Source organism: Gopherus flavomarginatus, chromosome 8 (genome assembly GCF_025201925.1).
Source record: "Gopherus flavomarginatus isolate rGopFla2 chromosome 8, rGopFla2.mat.asm, whole genome shotgun sequence".
Lineage (NCBI taxonomy): Eukaryota > Metazoa > Chordata > Testudines > Testudinidae > Gopherus > Gopherus flavomarginatus.
This window is the reverse complement of record NC_066624.1, coordinates 85,911,266-85,931,160: the sequence shown is the minus strand read 5'-3', so window position 1 is coordinate 85,931,160 and position 19,895 is coordinate 85,911,266. Positions and strand designations below refer to the sequence as shown.

The 19,895-nt window shown below is 38.5% G+C and overlaps 1 protein-coding gene across 5 annotated transcripts in view; it reads left to right on the top strand.

Annotated features, from left to right (window-relative positions):
- The window catches only part of HLTF (helicase like transcription factor), a 119,523-nt gene that overhangs the window by 10,678 nt on the left and 88,950 nt on the right, over positions 1 to 19,895 (top strand). For all 5 annotated transcript variants that reach the window (XR_007776020.1, XM_050965830.1, XM_050965826.1 and 2 more), the window contains exons 9-19: positions 291 to 339; positions 4,213 to 4,303; positions 5,615 to 5,694; positions 5,777 to 5,821; positions 6,928 to 7,017; positions 7,245 to 7,342; positions 10,490 to 10,633; positions 12,852 to 12,990; positions 17,490 to 17,625; positions 17,916 to 18,095; positions 19,227 to 19,351. Coding sequence is in view for 4 of the 5 variants with exons in the window: in XM_050965830.1 (XP_050821787.1) it covers positions 291 to 339; positions 4,213 to 4,303; positions 5,615 to 5,694; positions 5,777 to 5,821; positions 6,928 to 7,017; positions 7,245 to 7,342; positions 10,490 to 10,633; positions 12,852 to 12,990; positions 17,490 to 17,625; positions 17,916 to 18,095; positions 19,227 to 19,351 (1,177 nt within the window). In the remaining variant the exon portion in view is untranslated. The remainder of the gene's footprint in view (positions 1 to 290; positions 340 to 4,212; positions 4,304 to 5,614; positions 5,695 to 5,776; positions 5,822 to 6,927; positions 7,018 to 7,244; positions 7,343 to 10,489; positions 10,634 to 12,851; positions 12,991 to 17,489; positions 17,626 to 17,915; positions 18,096 to 19,226; positions 19,352 to 19,895) is intronic.

Here is a 19,895-nt window from a genome sequence, read left to right as displayed (position 1 = left end):
CAGAATAGTCCGAAAAGCTTAGTGGTTTATTTTCCTTCCAATACACCTGTGTAATTTGAAGTTCTCTTTCTGCCTGTCTACAGTTCCCTTTTGGTGAATCTGCTTTTTTTTTTTTACTATATGAATGTGTTAAACTCATAACTTCTACAGTTTTTGATTAATGTAAATGTATTACCACTAAATCAATCTTTTTGAATGCAAAAAAAAAAGTAGACAGATGAAACCCATAGCTACCATATTACACTATTAGTTGTTACTACATTACAGAATAAACTGTTATTTTTCCTTAGGAATCTGTTGTCACTGGTGTGAAAAATGAAGGACATGAACTTTTGAAAGGTAACAGTGAAAATGTGAAAGGGCACAACAGTACTTGAATTATGAATAATACATGCTAGTGCTAGGTCTGTTAACTCAGTAGTATACAACCACACTATTAGAATAGCAATATGCAATTACAATTAGAGTGAGTTGGAAATTTTCCAACCAAACTGGAAAATGTCGGTTCATCAAACTTGAAATTGCTCTAAAAAATGAGTCAAGTTCGACAAACTTTTGCCAGATCACAAGCAGGGTTCTGGCAGAGCCCAATGGAACCCTGCAAGCTTGCCTGGCAGGCTGTTGAGGAGCCCCACCATGTGGGCTACCCTGGGGTTTGCAAGGCCCATCACTCTGGGGCAACTCTGCTATGCCAGGATTTCCAGGCTCCTACGCAGCGAAGAGCCTGGCAGACCTGGAAGTCCTGACTCTAACTGGGGCTTGGGTCCTGGCTCTGCAGCACAGAGTCTATAAGCCCTAAGAAACTGGGGTTTTGCCAGGGCTCTCAGCCTAGATTCCCAGTTCTGTGGTAGGGAGCTGGGAAGACATGAGAGATCCCAGGATTATTGCCACAGAACTGGGAGCCTGGAAATCCTGGGTTGGGTTCTGAGGGTCTGTAGCTCTGGGGTAACCCTGCCATGCATAATGCCTCGGATCAGAGGTCCGAGACTCATGGGTTAGCTGGCTCCTCTGGAGTTTGGAAGCCCTGGGATCCCTGCCCCTTGTCAGTAAGTATGGTGTGGTTATCCTGGAGCCACAGATCCTGGTAACTCTGGCAGCTGCTGGATGAAATCACTATTCTTCTCAGTTTTAGCTCTGCTGTGGTCCCCGAGAGCAAATTTTGTTTCAGAAACATCATAAGGCAGTGTTTCCAAAAAACAATATTTTTTTAGAATTTCTAGTTTGTGAGCAATATTGATGATGATTTTTGGCTTCATTCCATACCAAATTCTGAAATGCCAAAATTTCTGAGGAATCAGAAATCCTGAGTTTTCACCAGGTCTGCTTACATTAGCAATTCTCTGAGGACGTGAAAGGTCTTTGCAAACTAGTTAAGCCTCTCAGTAGCTCTAGGAGAAGTAATAAAATACATATTTAAACTGAGCCATATGGAGGCCATCTGACTTGTCAAAGTAACTTGTTATTTCCACTCTCTTCCCCAAGATTGTGAGGGTTTTTTAGTAATGTAAAAGTGTAGCACCGCTGCATTTGTTTGGTTGACTCATTGTGAAAGGAAAGTTACTGAGTTGGAGAGAGCAGAAATTGCATACAGTACATGCTTTTTCTTCACCGTTTATTTGCTGCACCTTTTATTTGCTGGTATTTAAGTGCACACATTTTTGAGTACTATTTGCACTTACACCAAAACTGCTTCTGCAAGTTCAGCTGCTTCAGTTTTCCTCCGCCAGGTCTATCCTACTACATTTTATCTCTTGAATTTACTTTTATGTATATTCTTGGGAATTCTCTTAGTTTATTTTTTCTGCAACAGATAAAATTATTTAAGATGACCTTGTTTACTTTTTTACTTATGGATCCATTGCAACATATCTCTGTTTCTGGTGACTTTAACTAGTTTTAGGTAACCCAGAAACTCAGACATCCCTAATTAGTCAAGTCTGCAGCTAAAATAACCCTCATCTTGGAAGTGCTCTATCCTGACATAGCTTTGTTGGGACTGTCCTTGCTATCCGTATGGTATTTACATTAGTTTTCTCCTTGTGTCATATAAGTTTTTTGAACTTGGGTCTACTACAATAATGTGGTCAGACCCAATTTTATGCCTTGATCTTGCACACAAACGTAGGTTTTATTATTCTGTACTTTAATACAAGGTAAAGGTCACTTTATCCTACTATAGAGGAAAGACTTTTTTCTGTTGTAAATCATTTCTAGTTATTTCTTCTTCCTAGCTCTTCATCAGCTCAATGTTGGTCTCATATATATTTCTCCATTTCACAATATTTGTTCTCCTCTCGGTGTAAACAGTGCTTGTAACAAGGATATACCAAACCTGTACTAACTACCATTTCTAATATAATAAACCTGCTTTGGATAGAGCCACACTCTGATACTGTACTTGGTCAAATAATGTTTAATTGTCTCTTGGTATGTGGACTGAGTCCTTTTGGTCTTCTCTGTTGTGGTCTGTTGGGACAAGTTGAGTTTCTCAAAGTGCTTTGAATTTAAATATGAACTTACATGACTGTCTATGTGATACTTAAATAACACATTCTTGGACATTTTAAATTATGATTTAAAAAATATTAAATAGTATCTAAATACAGGCCCATCCTTAATGTTGTTTTCTTTTTAAGCTAACATTAAATGGGTCATCTGTTTCAAAAGTAATTTTAAAATAAAAAGAGTCTAGAATAAACCCACAAAAGCCAATAAATGTATTAGGATAGCTTTCAGGGCCTGATTAGAAAGCTAGTTCGTATCTTTAGCTTGGAAATTCTCAGTCAAAGCTATGTCAGTTAGAACCAGGCTGTGACATACTTGGGTACAATTCAGATCAGTGGAGGGCTATGTCACCCCTGGCTTGCAATCCTGAGTGCCTTACAATGCCTTGCTGAAGTAGCTCCCACCTGGGATGCTCACAAACAGCCTTCCAGCATTCAAGCCATGATCTGAGTGTCGTGTGTAACTGCAGCCTGCTTGTTACCCACTGGTTCTCACCAGCTTTGGTTATACTGCAGGGGGACCTCAACACACCCCCAGTCCCAGATTTCCCGCCAGAAACATATGTCCTGTACTGCTCAGCCTACTCCTAGACAGTATAAATATATTAAGTCTGTTCTTCCTTTAAGGGAAAAATATGTCAGCTTATTATCTTACATAGAGTTACCCAGATGCTTCAGCTTCAACACACTGGATTAGATGAAACAGTAAAACAAGTTTAACTACAAAGAGAGAGATTTTAAGTGAGTTCAGGTAATGAGGCATAAAAGTCAGAAATGGTTACAAAAAAAATCAGGATAGGCATTAGTAAGTGTTTTAACTTAACAAACTATGTTAAATTCAAGCAGAATTTCTCAACACATGCTTCCAGCAAGGCTACTGACCAAACTCTTCAGGTACAGACGTCCCCCAGAGTCCAACGGCTGTTTTCCTTTGTCAACTTAAGTGTGATGTCAGAGACAGACAGGGAGAAAGAGTGGGAGTCTTGGGGTGTTTGCCCCTTCTTTTGAAATTTCAGTTCCCCACCCTTCTGAAATTTTTTTCCAGTTGGGAACTAGGAGACAAAGAGTCTGTGTGGAAGGATGTTCGCCGCTGTTTTTTCCTACCTGTTTGAGCTTTCTTTGTTTTCCCTTCCTGCTTGATGACTCTGTTTACTACTTAAATGCAAATTAAGGCAAACATACACTCCTTTGTTCAAGACAGGACTTTTTGACCGCTTTGGTGGAACGTGAGTTTTGAACATCATACACAGGTAGTCTAACTTCACATACAGTGTTCCCACATGTATTTTATTAGGTCATTATTGACCAGCGAAGTATGAGTTTTCAAATGATATCTTACAAAGGTACACCTACTATGAAGATTATTACAATAGTGTGTAGGGTGTGAATGCAGAAGTGTATTCCATCACACGGCCGTTAACACTTTTTTTGTATGCAAATTTAGCTGGGCAAGATGGTGAGTGGTTATTTTACTATGTCAGCATTTTAGATGGCTGGAAATATATTAGGAAGATCTTCATAGTATTTTTAGTTCACATTTACAGTTGTGACTCAAAATGCCAGTTATGCTAATTTCACTCTGAGGAATTTAGGACATTATTTGTGATCTAAATTTGTACTAGTTTTATTCATCAAGTAGCTCGGCTTTCAGGCAAAAAGACTGTATTTTCCTTTTCATAACTTTTTTGTTTTTTTCTCTCTCCTGAAGAGACCAGCTGTAATGTGGAGCCCAACATTTCTAATGTAAAGAAGAAGAGTGAAATTATTCAGTCACAATATTCTAGTTCCCGACCAAAAAGGTAATATCCCGAAACACACTTTTTTCTCTTTGCTGGCTTGCTACATGACGTTTGAATAAAGTTAAAGAGATTAGCAAGAAACTAGAACATGCAGTCCCTTCCTGGTTTTTACATCTGTCGGATTGGAGTAAGGATGATCTTATCTAGGTGGTAAGTGTTTGGTGTCCTCTCCTCCCATCATGAACTTTTTTTCCTAAGTGACTCTTGTCTACATTCTCAGTTGTTTTTGTCCATCTTGTCAGTATAATAGTATCAAAGGTGGTAACTGTAATCCATTCTTGTAGTAATGATGTTTTGATACCCATTCTTGAATTTTTTTAAAAGAATGTAAACAATGACGTTAGATTGCTTCGTTTATCTGCCAGCGTCCTTAGCAGCAATATTCCTTTTTCTTTCCCAACCTGCAGCTTACAGTTGTCAGAAATATGCTGTAGTGTATATTATAAAGTGGGAAGTATAAAGACCACTATTTGAGACTGAGCGACAGGCATGATAGCAGTGCCAGGTGTTGACTTCACAATTAAAATGAATCCGAAATTTTGTATTTATTATTTAAAAAAACTTGACACAAAATTCTGATGGGCTAAATTCCAGTAGTTTTTGTCAGTGTTTCAAGTATACTTTTAGATCAGGGGTTCTCAAACTGGGTCGGGACCCCCCAAGTTGGTCACAACACCATTTTAATGGGGTTGTCAAGGGTGGTGATAGAGTTGCTGGGGCCCAGGACCGAAGCTAGAGCCCGAGTCCTACCGTCTGGGGCTGAAGCCGAAGCCTGAGCCCCACCGCCCAGGGCTAAGATTACATACCCCTTACCCAGGGCAGAAGCTCTTGAGTTTCAGCTTTGGCCCCCACCTCTTTGTGGCGGGGCTCGGGTGGACTCAGTCTTTGGTCCCCATTCCTGGGATCGTGTAGTAATTTTTGTTCTCAGAAGGGGTCACGGTGCAATGAAGTTTGAGAACCACTGCTTTAGATGCATTGTTCTATAGACAAAAGGGACAGCTTTTGGCTTGATTTGTGTTTGAAACATATTAATGTGTTCATGCCATTTCATCATGGCACAGCTTGTTCTTTTTATTGGTTAGTGTAAAGATCTTTTTTTTTTAACATTTATGAGAAAATAGTCTGTCTACAGAATTTTTTTTTGCCTATTGAAGTACAACAATGAACAGAGTACGTTTTATTTTGTCCCTCACCCTCAGAGGAACTTTTCAAAACATATTGGCCATATCTATTGCATGTTAGTCTGTGTGGCTAAAACATGCTCTTTACGTTTTGGTACGGTTGCGAAGTGTTTTTATTTTGATATTTTAGAGCTAAAGCTGAGAAACCCAAATATACAGTATGCAGTGACTCAGAAGAATCTGAAGAGTGGCTACCACAACAAACAAGAAGTAAGCTGTATTTAAATACTTGGGTTAAAATAGAATTAATTTAATTCAGTTTTTAAAAATCAATTGTTGTTTTTCTTTTCAGCCAAATGTGAAAAAGATCTCCCAATAACCAGAAAGAGAAGTAAAAGTATGTTTCTTTGGAGTATAAGTATGTTTCCATACCAGAAATTTTAAGCAGAAATTGTACACTAGAAGATACTTCAGACCAACTTCTTATCAAGAAAATAATCTATATTACAAATGTTTCAGTAAAACGCCTGCAAACGTGTTTAATCCTGTGAGCATGTAACTCGGTTTAACCATCTATAAGAGTAAATTTATCTATTAGAAGTAGAACCTTGAACTCTTATTTAAGAAAGGGCTATTGAGCTAGCCTAGTAATGATGCACTCCTTCTCTGGGCTTATGTTTCTTAACAGCTTTTCTGACTGAAGAAGTAAGTAATGATGATGTGACAGGCTTTGAAGAGAATCCTTTCCTCAGTGGTAAAAGGGAGGGGATGTTGAAAGGTGTAGCGAGGAAACATGAGATGCTTTAGATTCTGACAAGCATGCGGTAGTATGTAGGCACAGAGACAGAAAAAGCGCATTTGAAAGGCAAAGCTATATTACAAGATGAAATGCTTAGATGCTAATCTAAAAGTACAAGAACATATATTATCTGTCAAACTAAATACCCCGCATGGAAGAAAATGCGAAAGACTATAGGTACTCTGTATTGAGGGCTTGTTTACACAAACACTTTGCAGCAAGCTGGGATGTAAATCTGCCCCATGCTACCTTGCCTGCTCTACATGTCTGTGAGGACACAGATGGCGTGCACTAAAAGTTCCCTAATGCGCTTTGATCTATGCTGCTTTGAAACGAGTAAATCACAGCACCCTAGGGAACTTTTAGTGCTCGGCAGCAGGGTCCACATAGGCACTTAGTGCATGGCAGGCTAGCAGAGGGTAGGTTTACACCCAAGCTAGATGTGAGCTAAGTGTTTGTGTAAACAAATCTAAAGTATTGTATGTATGTATGTATGTATGTACTCCTGGAGTGAAACTTGTGCTAAATCGTTTGTCCTCATGGCCAATAGATTCTGTCCCTTTGAGAGTTACTCTCTGTTAGTAGCTACCTGTAAAACAGTGAGAAAACCGGTTTATTTGGTTAACAGGTTTCACTTAGTGTGACATAAATGTAACAAAAATATACCTACCCATGCACACATGTTGGATGTGGTCTTTTGGCAGCAGCTGCTTGTATTATCCAAGAAGACACAGGCTTTGTATCTGCTCTTGCATCTCCATCTGCTCCATTAAAAAAGAAAGCAAAGAAAAAAGGTAATGAAGAAATAAACACAAGCCTTATGAATTTCAGTTTCTTTTCAAACTGAAAAACTATACAGATGTTTTTTATCCTGTGAAGCTTACATTATTTTGATGGGGACCTTCAAAAGGACTACAGGGAACTACTCCGTATTTTTTTAGTGTTGTATTTCTTATAAACTTTCAAAATAAAGGATTAAGGTAAATGATTATCCTGCTAAGTGTCACTTCTATTTTCTCAGGTACTGGAAGTGTACAGTCTGTTAAGAAAAATGATTCTGAAGAGAGTCCCAGAACAACACTGATCATATGTCCGCTCTCTGTCCTAAGCATCTGGATTGTAGGTTTTACATTATCATGTTAATTCTTGAATATATTGTGAATCTTAATTATGACAGTACAAATAACATTGCTCCAGTAACATGTCATTTAACTAAAAATTACTGCTTCTCCTAATTTTGAAATAAAGTAGTTACTCAAAAAAAGGTAACTTTTAGTGTTGATTTATTGCCGTTAACTCAAAAAAATGAATCGTGATTTATCGCCATTTTAATCATACTGTTAAACAATAGAATACCAATTTAAATTTATTAAATACTTTGGATTTTTTCTACATTTTCAAATATATTTATTTCAATTAAAACACAGAATACAACATGCATAATGCTCACTTTATAAAGTTATTACAAATATTTGCACTGTAAAAATGATAAGAAATAGTATTTTTCAATTCACCTCATATAAGTACCATAGTGCAGTCTTTTTATCATGAAAGCGCAACTTACAAATGGAGATTTTTTTTTTTTATAACTGCATTCTAAAACAGAACAGTGCAAAACTTTAGTGCCTGCAGGTCCACTCAGTCCTTCTAGTTGTGCAGCCAATCGCTACGAGAAACATGTTTGTTTACATTTACAGGAGATATTCTGCTCACTTCTTATTTACGATGTCACCTGCAAGTGAGAACAGACTTTTGCATGGCACTTTTGTAGCCGGCTTTGCAAGGTATTTACGTGCCAGATATGCTAAACATTTGTATACCCCTTCATGCTTTGGCCACCATTCCAGAGGACATGCTTTCATTCTGATGACGCCTTTTTTTTTTTTTTTTTTTTTTAAAAAAAAGCTTTAATTAAATTTGTGACTGAACTTGGGGCAGAATTGTATGTTTCCTGCTCTTGTGTTTTACTCGCTTTCTGCCATGTATTTCATGTTACAACAGTCTCCGATGATGACCTAGCATGTTCCTTTTTAAGACACTTTAACTGCAGATTTGACAAAATGTAAAGAAGGTACCAATGTGAGATATCTAAATATAACTACAGCACTGAACCCAAGATTTAAGAATCGGAAGCACCTTCCAAAATCAGAGAGGAACGAGTGTGGCTCATGCTTTCAGAAGTCTTAAATGAGCAACACTCCAGTGTGGAAACTACAGAACCCAAACCACCAAAAAAGAAAATCAGCCTTCTGCTGGTGACATCTGACTCAGATGGTGAAAATGAACATGCATTTGTCTGCACTGCTCTCGATCATTATCGAGCAGAATCCATCATCAGCAAGAAAACACGTCCTCTGGAATGGTGGTTGAAGCATGAAGGGACATATGAATCTTTAGCGCATCTGGCACATAAATATCTTGCAACGCCGGCTAGAACAGTGCCATGCGAATGCCTGTTCTCGCTTTCAGGTAACATTGTAAACAAGAAGCGGGCAGCATTATCTCCTGCAAATATAAACAAACTTGTTTGTCTGAGCGATTGACTGAACAAGAAGTAGGACTGAGTGGACCTGTAGGCTTTAAAGTTTGAGGTTTTATTTTTGAATGCAGGTATTTTTTGTACATAACTCTACATTTGTCAGTTCAACTTTCATGGTAAAGAGATTGCACTACAGTATTTGTATTAAGTAAATTGAAAAAATACTATTTTATTTTTAGTGCAAATATTTATAATAAAAAATAAATATAAAGTGTTACTGTAAACTTTGTATTCTGTGTTGGAGTTGAAATCAATAAATTTGAACATGTGGAAAACATTCAAAAATATTTATATAAATGGTATTCTATTGTTTAACAGGGTGATTAATCGCGATTAATTTTTTAAATCACTTGACAGCCCTAGTAATTTTTGATACTAGAATAAATTGAAGTGACATAGTAGTGCCATGAGACTAAATGGCTTTTATTCACTGATTTCATGTCCATTAAGGAGCTACAAATATTGGTCACCCTGTGAGGAGAGTCATTATTGAGCAAATGGCTTCCACACAGGTTCACAATTCCACCCTCCATTTTTACTGCAGGAGAGGAGTTTGTTGTTTGTAAACATGTTAAAGGGATACTCAGCTTAAAAATCACGTCTTTGTCGAAGCTTTGTGCCAATGGATTTTACAACACAAAGATAATTAAAACTGAAAAGAGATGAGAGAAAATACTCTTGCTTTTTCAGTTTTTTTTTGTTGGTCTGTTTAAATTTTTTTTTGTAAAACTACAGAATTGGACTGTGGATTTGGTATTTGAAACTACTGTTTTCATTTCATTGTTTGAAACTGAGACAAATTTGCAAATAGTTTTGAATCAACCAAAACTGCAATTTTTGTAGGGGGAATAAACTATTTATTTGAAAAATCTTGCCTGGCTGTAGCTATAATTCCTTTTCTAGATTCTGTTATTTGTGAAGTTACTGTAATAAAGTTACGAGAAAAAATGCTGCCTAATACTTACTCAGTAATGGAGAAACTTGCAGAAAACTCAACAAATGAAGCTTTGTGTGGAGAACTCAGAGTGAGGGAGATTAAAGGACTCTCTCCATATATTATATTTGCATCCTAGGACCGTGTGATAATTTTTATTGAAATCACTTTATCTTTATACTTTACCCCTTCTTTTTGTCAGTAGCTCAAATTCCGCAACGTAGTGTTAGTGCTGGAGAATGACAAAGGTGAAACACTTTAGAAACAAAAATGAAAGTGACAAGTGAAGATTAACTATTGTATTTAAGAGGTGCAAAAATTAAACACTAATGAAAAGTAGATCTTGAAAATCTTTCATTTTAAATAAAATGTTAGTAACATGAGAAATACTAATTTTTAACCTGTCATTCTTTCATTTTATTTTTTCTTATTTATTCAGAAATGCCATTGTAGCTTTATTTTACATGTGTTTTAAAAAAAAAAAAAATCTCCTCCTCCCTCCATCCCTTTCCTCAACTCCCTTGCAGTACAATTACTTGTGACTATGAAGCTTTGCTTTGTTTTTGGTTCTGTTTTTGCTGTAACTGAGTTGGCTGCTACAGTTCCCTCTGTCTCTCTTACCCCAGCAAAATTGACTTTGTTATATGTCTGTCCTGTGTTCCACTATTGGTAGTTGCAGTATGCCACAGAGTTGGAACAGAATCTACAGTTGTTTTTGTAAGCCGTCCTTAAGGAATATAGTTATTTGGCAACATTTGATTAATCGCAGTTTCTCTAATGACTTGTCTTTCAGGACCAGTTTGAACAACATATCAGGCCAGATGTTCATGTGAATATATATGTTTATTATGGTCCTGACCGTAGCAAAGACCCAGCATTTCTTTCAAAACAAGACATAGTACTAACAACCTACAACATTTTAGCCAGCAATTATGGAGTAAGTAAAATACTAGATGTCTGTATAGCAACTTTTTGTATCTGATGATTTAAAACCAAACAAGCCCAAAATGGCCATTTATGAAGAGTGGGAGGCATTCTTTGAATGTGTCTATTGTATTATTTTTAGCAGTTAAATTCCCCACAGATTCTGACTGCATTGGGTTTGATCTAGCCTGGGGCTGAGCAGGGTTTTCCTTACAATTTCAGTTCTGGATAGCAGTGGGCTGTGCTAGATCTGGGCATCTGAACTGAGAGCAGGGAGTGTGTACCTTTAGTGCTGTCAGTGACCCCTCAGTCCTCTGGCAGCATGGAGGAGAAAGCTGCCTGATTCAGCTGCAGAGGGGGACAAAAGTCAGACTTGAGCTGAGAGCAGGTTAGGACAGGCAACTGGAGGGAAGACGAAAACTGGGACTTGGGGCTGGGTGGGCAATTGATAATTTGGGACTAGCTTTGCAAGGAGACTGGGACTAGGAGTGGAGTGGGGCAGATGGGCTGAGAGGCAGCAGATAGAGGAGTGGGTAGAGACTGAGATTGGATGAAGAGCTTGAGGGAGAGACTGGGACTTATCTCCTTCCCCCTTTGGTTCTAAGATGGGAGGGAAGACTGATCTGACAAGGAACTAGGAGACAAAGGTAGAACAAGCACTGGTTGGGAAAAAAGACCTGGGACAAAGAGCTGGAGGGATGGGGGACACTAAAACTGAATGAGGAGCCCTGGAGGCTGGTCAGGATGGGGAATGTCGGGGAAGGGGAAGATGGAGGCTGGAATAGAAAAGAGACAGAGGATTGTGTGAGCAAGGAGACTGGGGACAGGAAGCTGGGGATGGGTGGGAACTAGGTTGGGCAGTGGAAATGAAAGTGAGGGAGGGAAATAACCGATGGGGAGTCCTGAGGGGTGAGGCAAGGATTTTCTGGGTAAGGGGACTGGGATTGGGTAGACAAGGAGAATGGGACTGGGGCAAGGAGCCCTGATGGAAAAGAGACCGGACTGGGACAGGGCAGAAGAGGTTGAGGTTGAAGGGCAGTGGTGGGAGGAGGGAGGGAATTAGGCAGAAGTGTTTGTTCTCAGTATATAGCATACTCCTCTCAGGAGCTTGGAATGGAACCCAAGATTCCTGAGTCTCACCTTTCCTCTGATGTCAGCAAAAAATCTGTGAAACCCTCTGGCAAAATGGCCCATCCCCTTCTAGTGCTGATCCACACTAAGGATGACCACATACTACTGCTATTAGTTACTCTCTGTAAGCTCAATTTGGAGAGCTCTCTGCAGTGGATCTAAAGGTTCCAATCCTCCCTGCTGCTTAATTTTACACAGTCATGGCACTTCAGTAAAGCTTTTTGGCCCTACCAAATTCACAGTCCATTTTGGTCAATTTCATGGTCAGAGGATTTAAAAAATAATAAATTTTCATGATTTCAGCCATTTTTAAATTTTGAATTTCACTGTGTTGTAATTTTAGGGGTCCTTACCTAAAAAGGAGTTGTGGAGGGGGTTGCAATACTGCTACCCTTATTTCTGCACTGCTGCTGGCCCCACCGCAGCCTTCAGAGATGGGCAGGTGAAGAGTGGTGGCTGCTGGCTGGGATCCCAGCTTTGAACGCAGAACTGCCATGACATCTATATAATAAAGGGTAAAAGCACACAAAAGACCAGATTTCATGGTCTGTGATGCGTTCTTCATGGCCGTGAATTTGGTGGGGCCCTATGCATAGTCTATGAAAGTATGTAAAAACTGATTGTTTTATTGAGAGATGTATTAATTTCCTGAATAAGATAGCTGTTATATGTGAATCCATGCATTTGACTAGGTTTGTTTTCATACAAATCTCAGTCCTTTTAAAATATCTGGGTATCAGATCTTTGAAATGGCCTCTTCTGTTTAATTTAGCATCATGTAGAACCCTTCCCACTCCTCTGCCTCTGCTCTGGCTTCCATGCCTTCACTCTGGTCATCCTTTTGCATCCTCTTAGTCCTGGGCACTAGGTATACATGTCCAGGAATTCTTTAAATCCAAAAGAGTGGGTTCCTTGCATTCCTCGTTTTACTGTTCTTTGAGTAAGTAAGATAAAAATGAATGTACTTTCTACTATTAGAAATCTCTTAATGAGTCTACCTCACTTGTGCTTTGTGTTAGGTCTATGACTTGATTTATCATAGTTGCAAAAAGGTCTATTTTGATTTGAGTTACAGGTTCAAAAATAAAATTGTATTTCAGAGCAGAGGTGATAGCCTGTTACACAGAATAAAGTGGCTGAGAGTGGTGTTGGATGAGGGGCACACTATTCGAAACCCAAATGCTCAGCAAACTAAAGCTGCATTAAATTTGGAGGCACAGAGAAGATGGATATTGACAGGTAAAATATTTTACACCACAGTAATTGCTGTATTAACCTTTATTTTTGTACTACAATGACACTACATTTTTTTAAAAAAAAATTTTCATTTTAGCTTTATCCAGAAAACCTAATATTTATTTTGGATGCTGGGCTCTAAGTTCAGACTTACTTTAGAATGCTCTTAAATTAATCTTAGTTCAGAAAGAAGATCTCAAAATGGTTTTGAAAAAGTAATGTCAGAGTTTTTCATAAGTCCTCAGTAGCAAATTAGAAGTCCATTGCAGCAGCAGTTTTCTATCATCTTTATAAAAGTTGATGAGAATGCCACCAAATCAAACTATTTAAAATAACGCTATTATCCCAGCTTCATTTTACATGATCAGCAAATAAGGAAAGGACTGACTTACCAACCAACATGTTTGATTTCTTTGAAACCCAGATTTTTTTGTTCACTTAGTCCTTGATTCAGGAAAAATCGTTGTTCAGGACAACACATAAGCACGTGTTTGGCTTAAATCAATGGCACTTAGGCCAACACTTAAGCCAATGATTGAGTAGGGATTCTTTCCTGAACTGGGGCCTAAGTGAACTGCAAACCATCTACATCAACTTGCAAACATGTGCTGTCTAAGGAATAATGCCCAAAAGGCATGTATTAAGAATAGATCTGGGTGAATAATGGATTTTTCCCCATTTGTTGTCAATTCTGAAAAACCAAACAAAATTTTGTTTGGGTTGAATTAGGGAATCAAAAAGTCAAAAAAATGAGTCAAAATGATTTTTGGTTTTAATTTTGGCCTTCGGACATCTAGATTCACAAAACAGCTGCGAGGGAAGGAGGAAAGCCTCTCTTAAACCTTTAGCTCAGTGGCTAGGGTGTTCTCTTGTGTTGTGGGAGATCTTCTCTGCCTGATGTGGAGAAGGGATTTGAACTTGAGTTTCCCACGTTACAGGAGTGTGCCCTAACATTGGACTGTGAGAGATTCTGGTATGGGTGTCTCTGTCTCTCCTGTTCCACTTCTTATAAATTAAAAAGTCATTTGGAGCAGGAACTTGAACGTGGGTCTCCCACATCCTAGGCGAGTACTCTAAGCACCAGCCTATATAGTCTTTCTCATTCTCTTTCCTAGACCCAAATATTAGTCTTTGTCATTCATAGTATCAAATCACAAGATCAGTGGCCAAGTTTCTCCAGTGCCTGCAAAGTTTAGATTTCTCACAACATTCTAGCATTTCAGAGTATTTTGAAGTATTCCTCTTAGAAAAAGAAGACTCAATAATTTTATTTGGTTTTCAGTCATTCTTAAGAAGTTATATGTGCCCTTTTTTTTAAATGGAGGTTTTTTTTGTTTTCTGGTACAGTAACTCCTCACTTAAGATTGTAGTTATAGTCCTAAAAATGCGACTTTAAGCAAAACGATGTTAAGCGAATACAATTTCCCCATAAGAATTAATATAAATGAGGGGGTTGGGTTCCAGGGAATTTTTTTCACCAGACAAAAGACTGTACACACCTTTCTCTCTCTCTCTCTCTCTCTCAAGTTTTAAACAAACAATTCTGGTACACAGTGATGTGATTGTGAAGCTTGGTTGAGGTGGAGGAATCAGAGGGTGGGATATTTCCCAGAAAATGCCTTACTGCTAAATGATGAATTAGCAGTTGGCTGAGCCATCAAGGGTTAACTCACGCTCTACGAGGCAACAGGAATGGAGGGAGGAAAGACTGCATCCCAGACAGATATACACACTGTGTGTGTGTGTGTGTGTGTGTGTGTTTGTGAGAGAGACACATGCATTTCCCCCTTAGTTGGCCCTACTCCTAAGTACACTGCCTTGTTAATTAGATCAGCTTGCTGAGACCCTGTCATGTGTCCCCCCTACTCTGTGGAAGATGGGGTAAGCGGGGTGCAGGCAGTAGGGGGACACCCTGACATTAGTCCCCCTCTTTCACCTCCCCTACCCCTCGCACAGCAAGCAGGAGTCTCAGGGAGCAGCTCCAAGGCTGAGGGCAGGAACAGCACATGGCAGTTGGGGGAGGGACAGCCGAACTGCCTGCAACTGATAGCCTGCTGGGCAGCTGCTGCACAGGAAACTTAGGGGAGCGGGGAGTGTTGCACAACTTTAAACGAGCATGTTCCCTAATTGATCAGCAACATAACAATGAAACAACATTAACCGGGATGACTTTTAAATGAGGAGTTACTGTACTATGTGCTCAATTTGGGCTGAAGCTATTTTTGCATCTGACAGAAAATGTTGGTGGAGACGACTTTGGCTGTATCCTTTCAGATTTGCATGCAAGTAGTGTGAACTCGTCAATATTTAAAAATTGTTTGTTTTAGGAATAACCCTTGAAACTGTAAAAGCAGCAAAGTATCCTGTGGCACCTTATAGACTAACAGACGTTTTGGAGCATGAGCTTTCGTGGGTGAATACCCACTTCGTCAGATGCATGCAGTGGAAATTTCCAGGGGCAGGTATATATATGCAAGTAAGCTAGAGATAACGAGGTTAGTTCAATCAGGGAGGATGAGGCCCTGTTCTAGCAGTTGAGGTGGGAAAACCAAGGGAGGAGAAACTGGTTTTGTAGTTGGCAAGCCATTCACAGTCTCTGTTTAATCCTGAGCTGACGGCGTCAAATTTGCAGATGAACTGAAGCTCAGCAGTTTCTCTTTTGAAGTCTGGTCCTGAAGTTTTTTTGCTGCAGGATGGCCACCTTAAGATCTGCTATAGTGTGGCCAGGGAGGTTGAAGTGTTCTCCTACAGGTTTTTGTATATTGCAGTTCCTAATGTCTGATTTGTATCCATTTATCCTTTTCCGTAGAGACTGTCCAGTTTGGCCGATGCAATATACACCATCATATGCAGAGGGACATGTACATAGCAGAGGGACATCGCTGGCATATGATGGCTTGTATATATACCATCTCCGGTTCATTCACCTGCACATCCACCAATGTAATATATGCCAGCAATGTCCCTCTGCTATGTACATGAGCCAAACTGGACAGTCTCTACGGAAAAGGATAAATGGACACAAATCAGATATTAGGAACGGCAATTTACAAAAACCTGTAGGAGAACACTTCAACCTCCCTGGCCACACTATAGCAGATCTTAAGGTGGCCATCCTGCAGCAAAAAAACTTCAGGACCAGACTTCAAAAGAGAAACTGCTGAGCTTCAGTTCATCTGCAAATTTGACGCCGTCAGCTCAGGATTAAACAGAGACTGTGAATGGCTTGTCAACTACAAAACCAGTTTCTCCTCCCTTGGTTTTCCCACCTCAACTGCTAGAACAGGGCCTCATCCTCCCTAATTGAACTAACCTTGTTATCTCTAGCTTGCTTGCATATATATACCTGCCCCTGGAAATTTCCACTACATGCATCCGACGAAGTGGGTATTCACCCACGAGAGCTCATGCTCCAAAACATCTATTAGTCTATAAGGTGCCACAGGATTCTTTGCTGCTTTTACAGATCCAGACTAATACGGCTACCCCTCTGATACTTGACACCTTGAAACTGAAAACTTTCACTATACTTGCTTTTCTTCACTTAACAAACTGCTGTGTGTGGGTTTTTTTTTGTTTTGTTTTTGAATTCTTATTAGTACCGGTTAGCTGCTTGTTTTAAAAGGAGGGGAGAAGCACTGAAGCTTTAGTTCTGAAACCTGTTTTTTTAATTTTAAAATACTAAAGGATTTGTAATGATCTTTGCAACTAGACTAAAAGATGAGAGGTCTGACAAGATGATGATGATGATGATGATTGATTATGATCTCTGAAAAATGAACAAATACAGAGTAACATTTTATGCCTATCGATCTTAACAAAGCCCTTTTGTGTCAAAACTGCTATGAGCAGGCTGGAATCCTCCCAACTCTTCCAAACCACCAGTTTCTTCTAAATTGCAGGCATAGCTTCAGCCAAGTGTATGGCTACTTCAGGGGTTGTCTGTAGTAGATGCTGAGACTGCCACTTCGGGCAGAAAACTAGGCATTTTATTATCAGCTGTTGGGGTATATTTAAAAATTCACTTAAAATAGATTTTCTTTAAGATCATTTAGAGTCCTAACACTTCTTTTTTTGGATAGCTCTTCTTCCCTTTCCCTTGGGTTTGTTATCTGACGGATTTCCATATGTTGTCCCATTATTATATGGGTTAGAATCTTTTCAGACAATTCTCTCTCCCTCAGTCCTGCCTGTTTCTTTAAAGTGGAACTATATGGGAAAACTAATACATTTTAAAATATGAGGTTAAAATAGCTGCAGAAAGACTCCCCTGAAAAAGGGTATGCTAGCGTAATGGTGCCTTGTTTATGAAAACTAATACTTTGTTTCATTATAATGGATCTGTGACTCAATCTGAAAAAAATATTTCTGTGCTCTGGGTTTTAAAGCTTTGCTCTGTGTATTTGTGTAGGGCTAGTGTGTATTTGTGGAGGGTGGACTTCTTTTAATCAAACTTATATTTTTGGTTCTTGAGGTTTTCCAGATTCTTTTTCTTATTTTAGGCACTCCTATCCAGAATTCCTTAAAGGATTTGTGGTCTCTTCTCTCCTTTTTAAAACTGAAACCTTTTACTGATAGAGAGTGGTGGCACAGAACAATCCAGCGCCCTGTCATGCTGGGAGAGCAAGGGGCACTGAGGTATGAAGAGCTTGTAAAATGTTTGTGGATTATAAATCTGGTCTTTGGTTGCCAGTGAGTCATGACAAACTTACACATTTGTACTTTGTTTAAACATAACGTACATTTTTGGTTTATGAGATTTATTTATACTTTGGTTGTAAAATGCAATATATTGTATATAACTTAATTTTAGTTTGTAGCATACTACCAAGCTTAGATTTTATGCAAAAGAATCAGTTATACAGAATAAAAAAAATTGTTAGTAATTTGTGTTAGTGTACTAAAGACTGGTTCATGTGTCTTTCTAGGCGTTTACAGGCCCTAATTAAAAACATCACCCTTAGGCGAACGAAAACAAGCAAAATTAAAGGAAAGCCTGTTTTGGAGTTACCAGAACGTAAGGTATTTATTCAGCATGTTACGCTTACAGAGGAAGAGAGAAAAATCTATCAGTCTGTGAAGAACGAAGGCAAAGCTGCTATTAGCAGGTAGATAGAAAGAAGATAGACTGTGTAGTTACTATTAGAGGAGTTAGTTTTCTTTGTAGTCTGACTTCTGAAAACTACTGGTCCAGATGTTTCAAGCATATTAGCTGTAATAGCAGAATGTGTCTAAAATATGCCAAACTTTCACCCTCCACCCTTTTCACTCTTTGTATGCCCTGAATTAATAGTTGCAAATGACTATAGTGTCTGTTCAATTGTTAGCATGAGGAAGAAAATGAAGAATGGTTTAGCATATGCCATAAATGAGCTAACTGTCTTTGAGAGAAGCAAAAAAGAATACAAAATACACTAACAGTGGTCTTAAAAATAATTCTTTAGCACTTGAAAAACTTGTTTCTGGAGAACATTACATACAGTCTCATTTACTTTTTTTCTGAAATAGTGTAACTTAAATTTAAATGAATCTTAGGAACTAGTTACTGATGGTATATGGAACTTCCTACTTTGTCCTGTATGGCAAGTGCCTAATATATAGCTTAGTAAGTTTAGATAACCGTGAAGGATTTTCAGTTTTGCTTTTGCATTTCACAGCTTTAACAAAACTGAGAACAAAGAAACCGTGACATGCACACCTTACACAGAGCAGTAATTTTTTCAAACCATTGCACAAGGTTTCAGCCACATGATTTATTTTAGTTGGTGGCCCACTTACTTCAGTGAAGTTACACTAGTGTGGGTGAGTGGAGAACCAGGGCCAATGTAAAATAGGTGACTAAAAGTTCACGTAACTCTTTGAAAATCTACACCACAAAAAGTTTTAATAGCTGAGAATGTTCAGATATTCAGAACTCCCTGGTTTCTGTGAGTTAAAGTATAGAGTGTAATCATCTGCAATTTCATTAAAGTCTGGGTCAGATTCAAAGGTAACACTAATGTTCAGGACTGCCACTGTTTAGGTAAGTGGTAGTGCTCCAGTTTTGCCATTCAGGTGTGTATGCATTTAAAAAAAAAAACCCCACAAAAAAACATGAAAGGGCATGTTTTGCATGGAAAAACAGGTAAAAGATGCCTGTAAGAATAGGACATGATTTTATATTGCTGAACTTGACCCACTGAGACCATGTATTTAGGGTATAATGTTTTTCATACTATAATGTTAAAATTGTTCTTCAGGTATTTTAATGAAGGAACTGTTCTGGCACATTATGCAGATGTCCTTGGTGTCTTGCTCAGATTGAGGCAGCTGTGTTGCCATCCTCATCTTTGCACAAATACATCGTCTTCCAGTTGTCAAATAGGTGAGTAGATGTACTTTCTGTATATCGTTCTTAAAACTGTAACAGCATTTTAGTTCAAGTCCCAAGAATATAAATGTTGTTGGTAGACTTTTTACCTGTTGTATTATGGACAAAAACAATTAGTCTTTAATTGGGTGTATTAATGTGTTCTACATACAATATTTGGAATTTTAGATTGATCTTTAAAACATACCCCCCACTTTCCCGCTCCCCTTAACTTATAGTTATATATGCTAGTCTTCATATCCCACAAACGGCAAGCCCTAAAAAAAGAATGAAATATCTAGCTGAGTCATTCAACAACCCATCTACAGTTTACTCATTGGTTCCCATTGTCATCCTTAAATATCTCCCTTCCACTATCTTTTTCCTGAACAACCATTCTGAGTGTTCAGATGCTGGTGTATTTTAATCATTAAGATAGGGTTAGGGTAGCTTTTATAAATTGTACTGTAGTTCCGTAAGTGATTTTGTATTAGTGTGTAAATAAATGAGGTATGCTGTCTCTAAATAGTGGTTGTGAGATTATTATTATTTTTTTTTT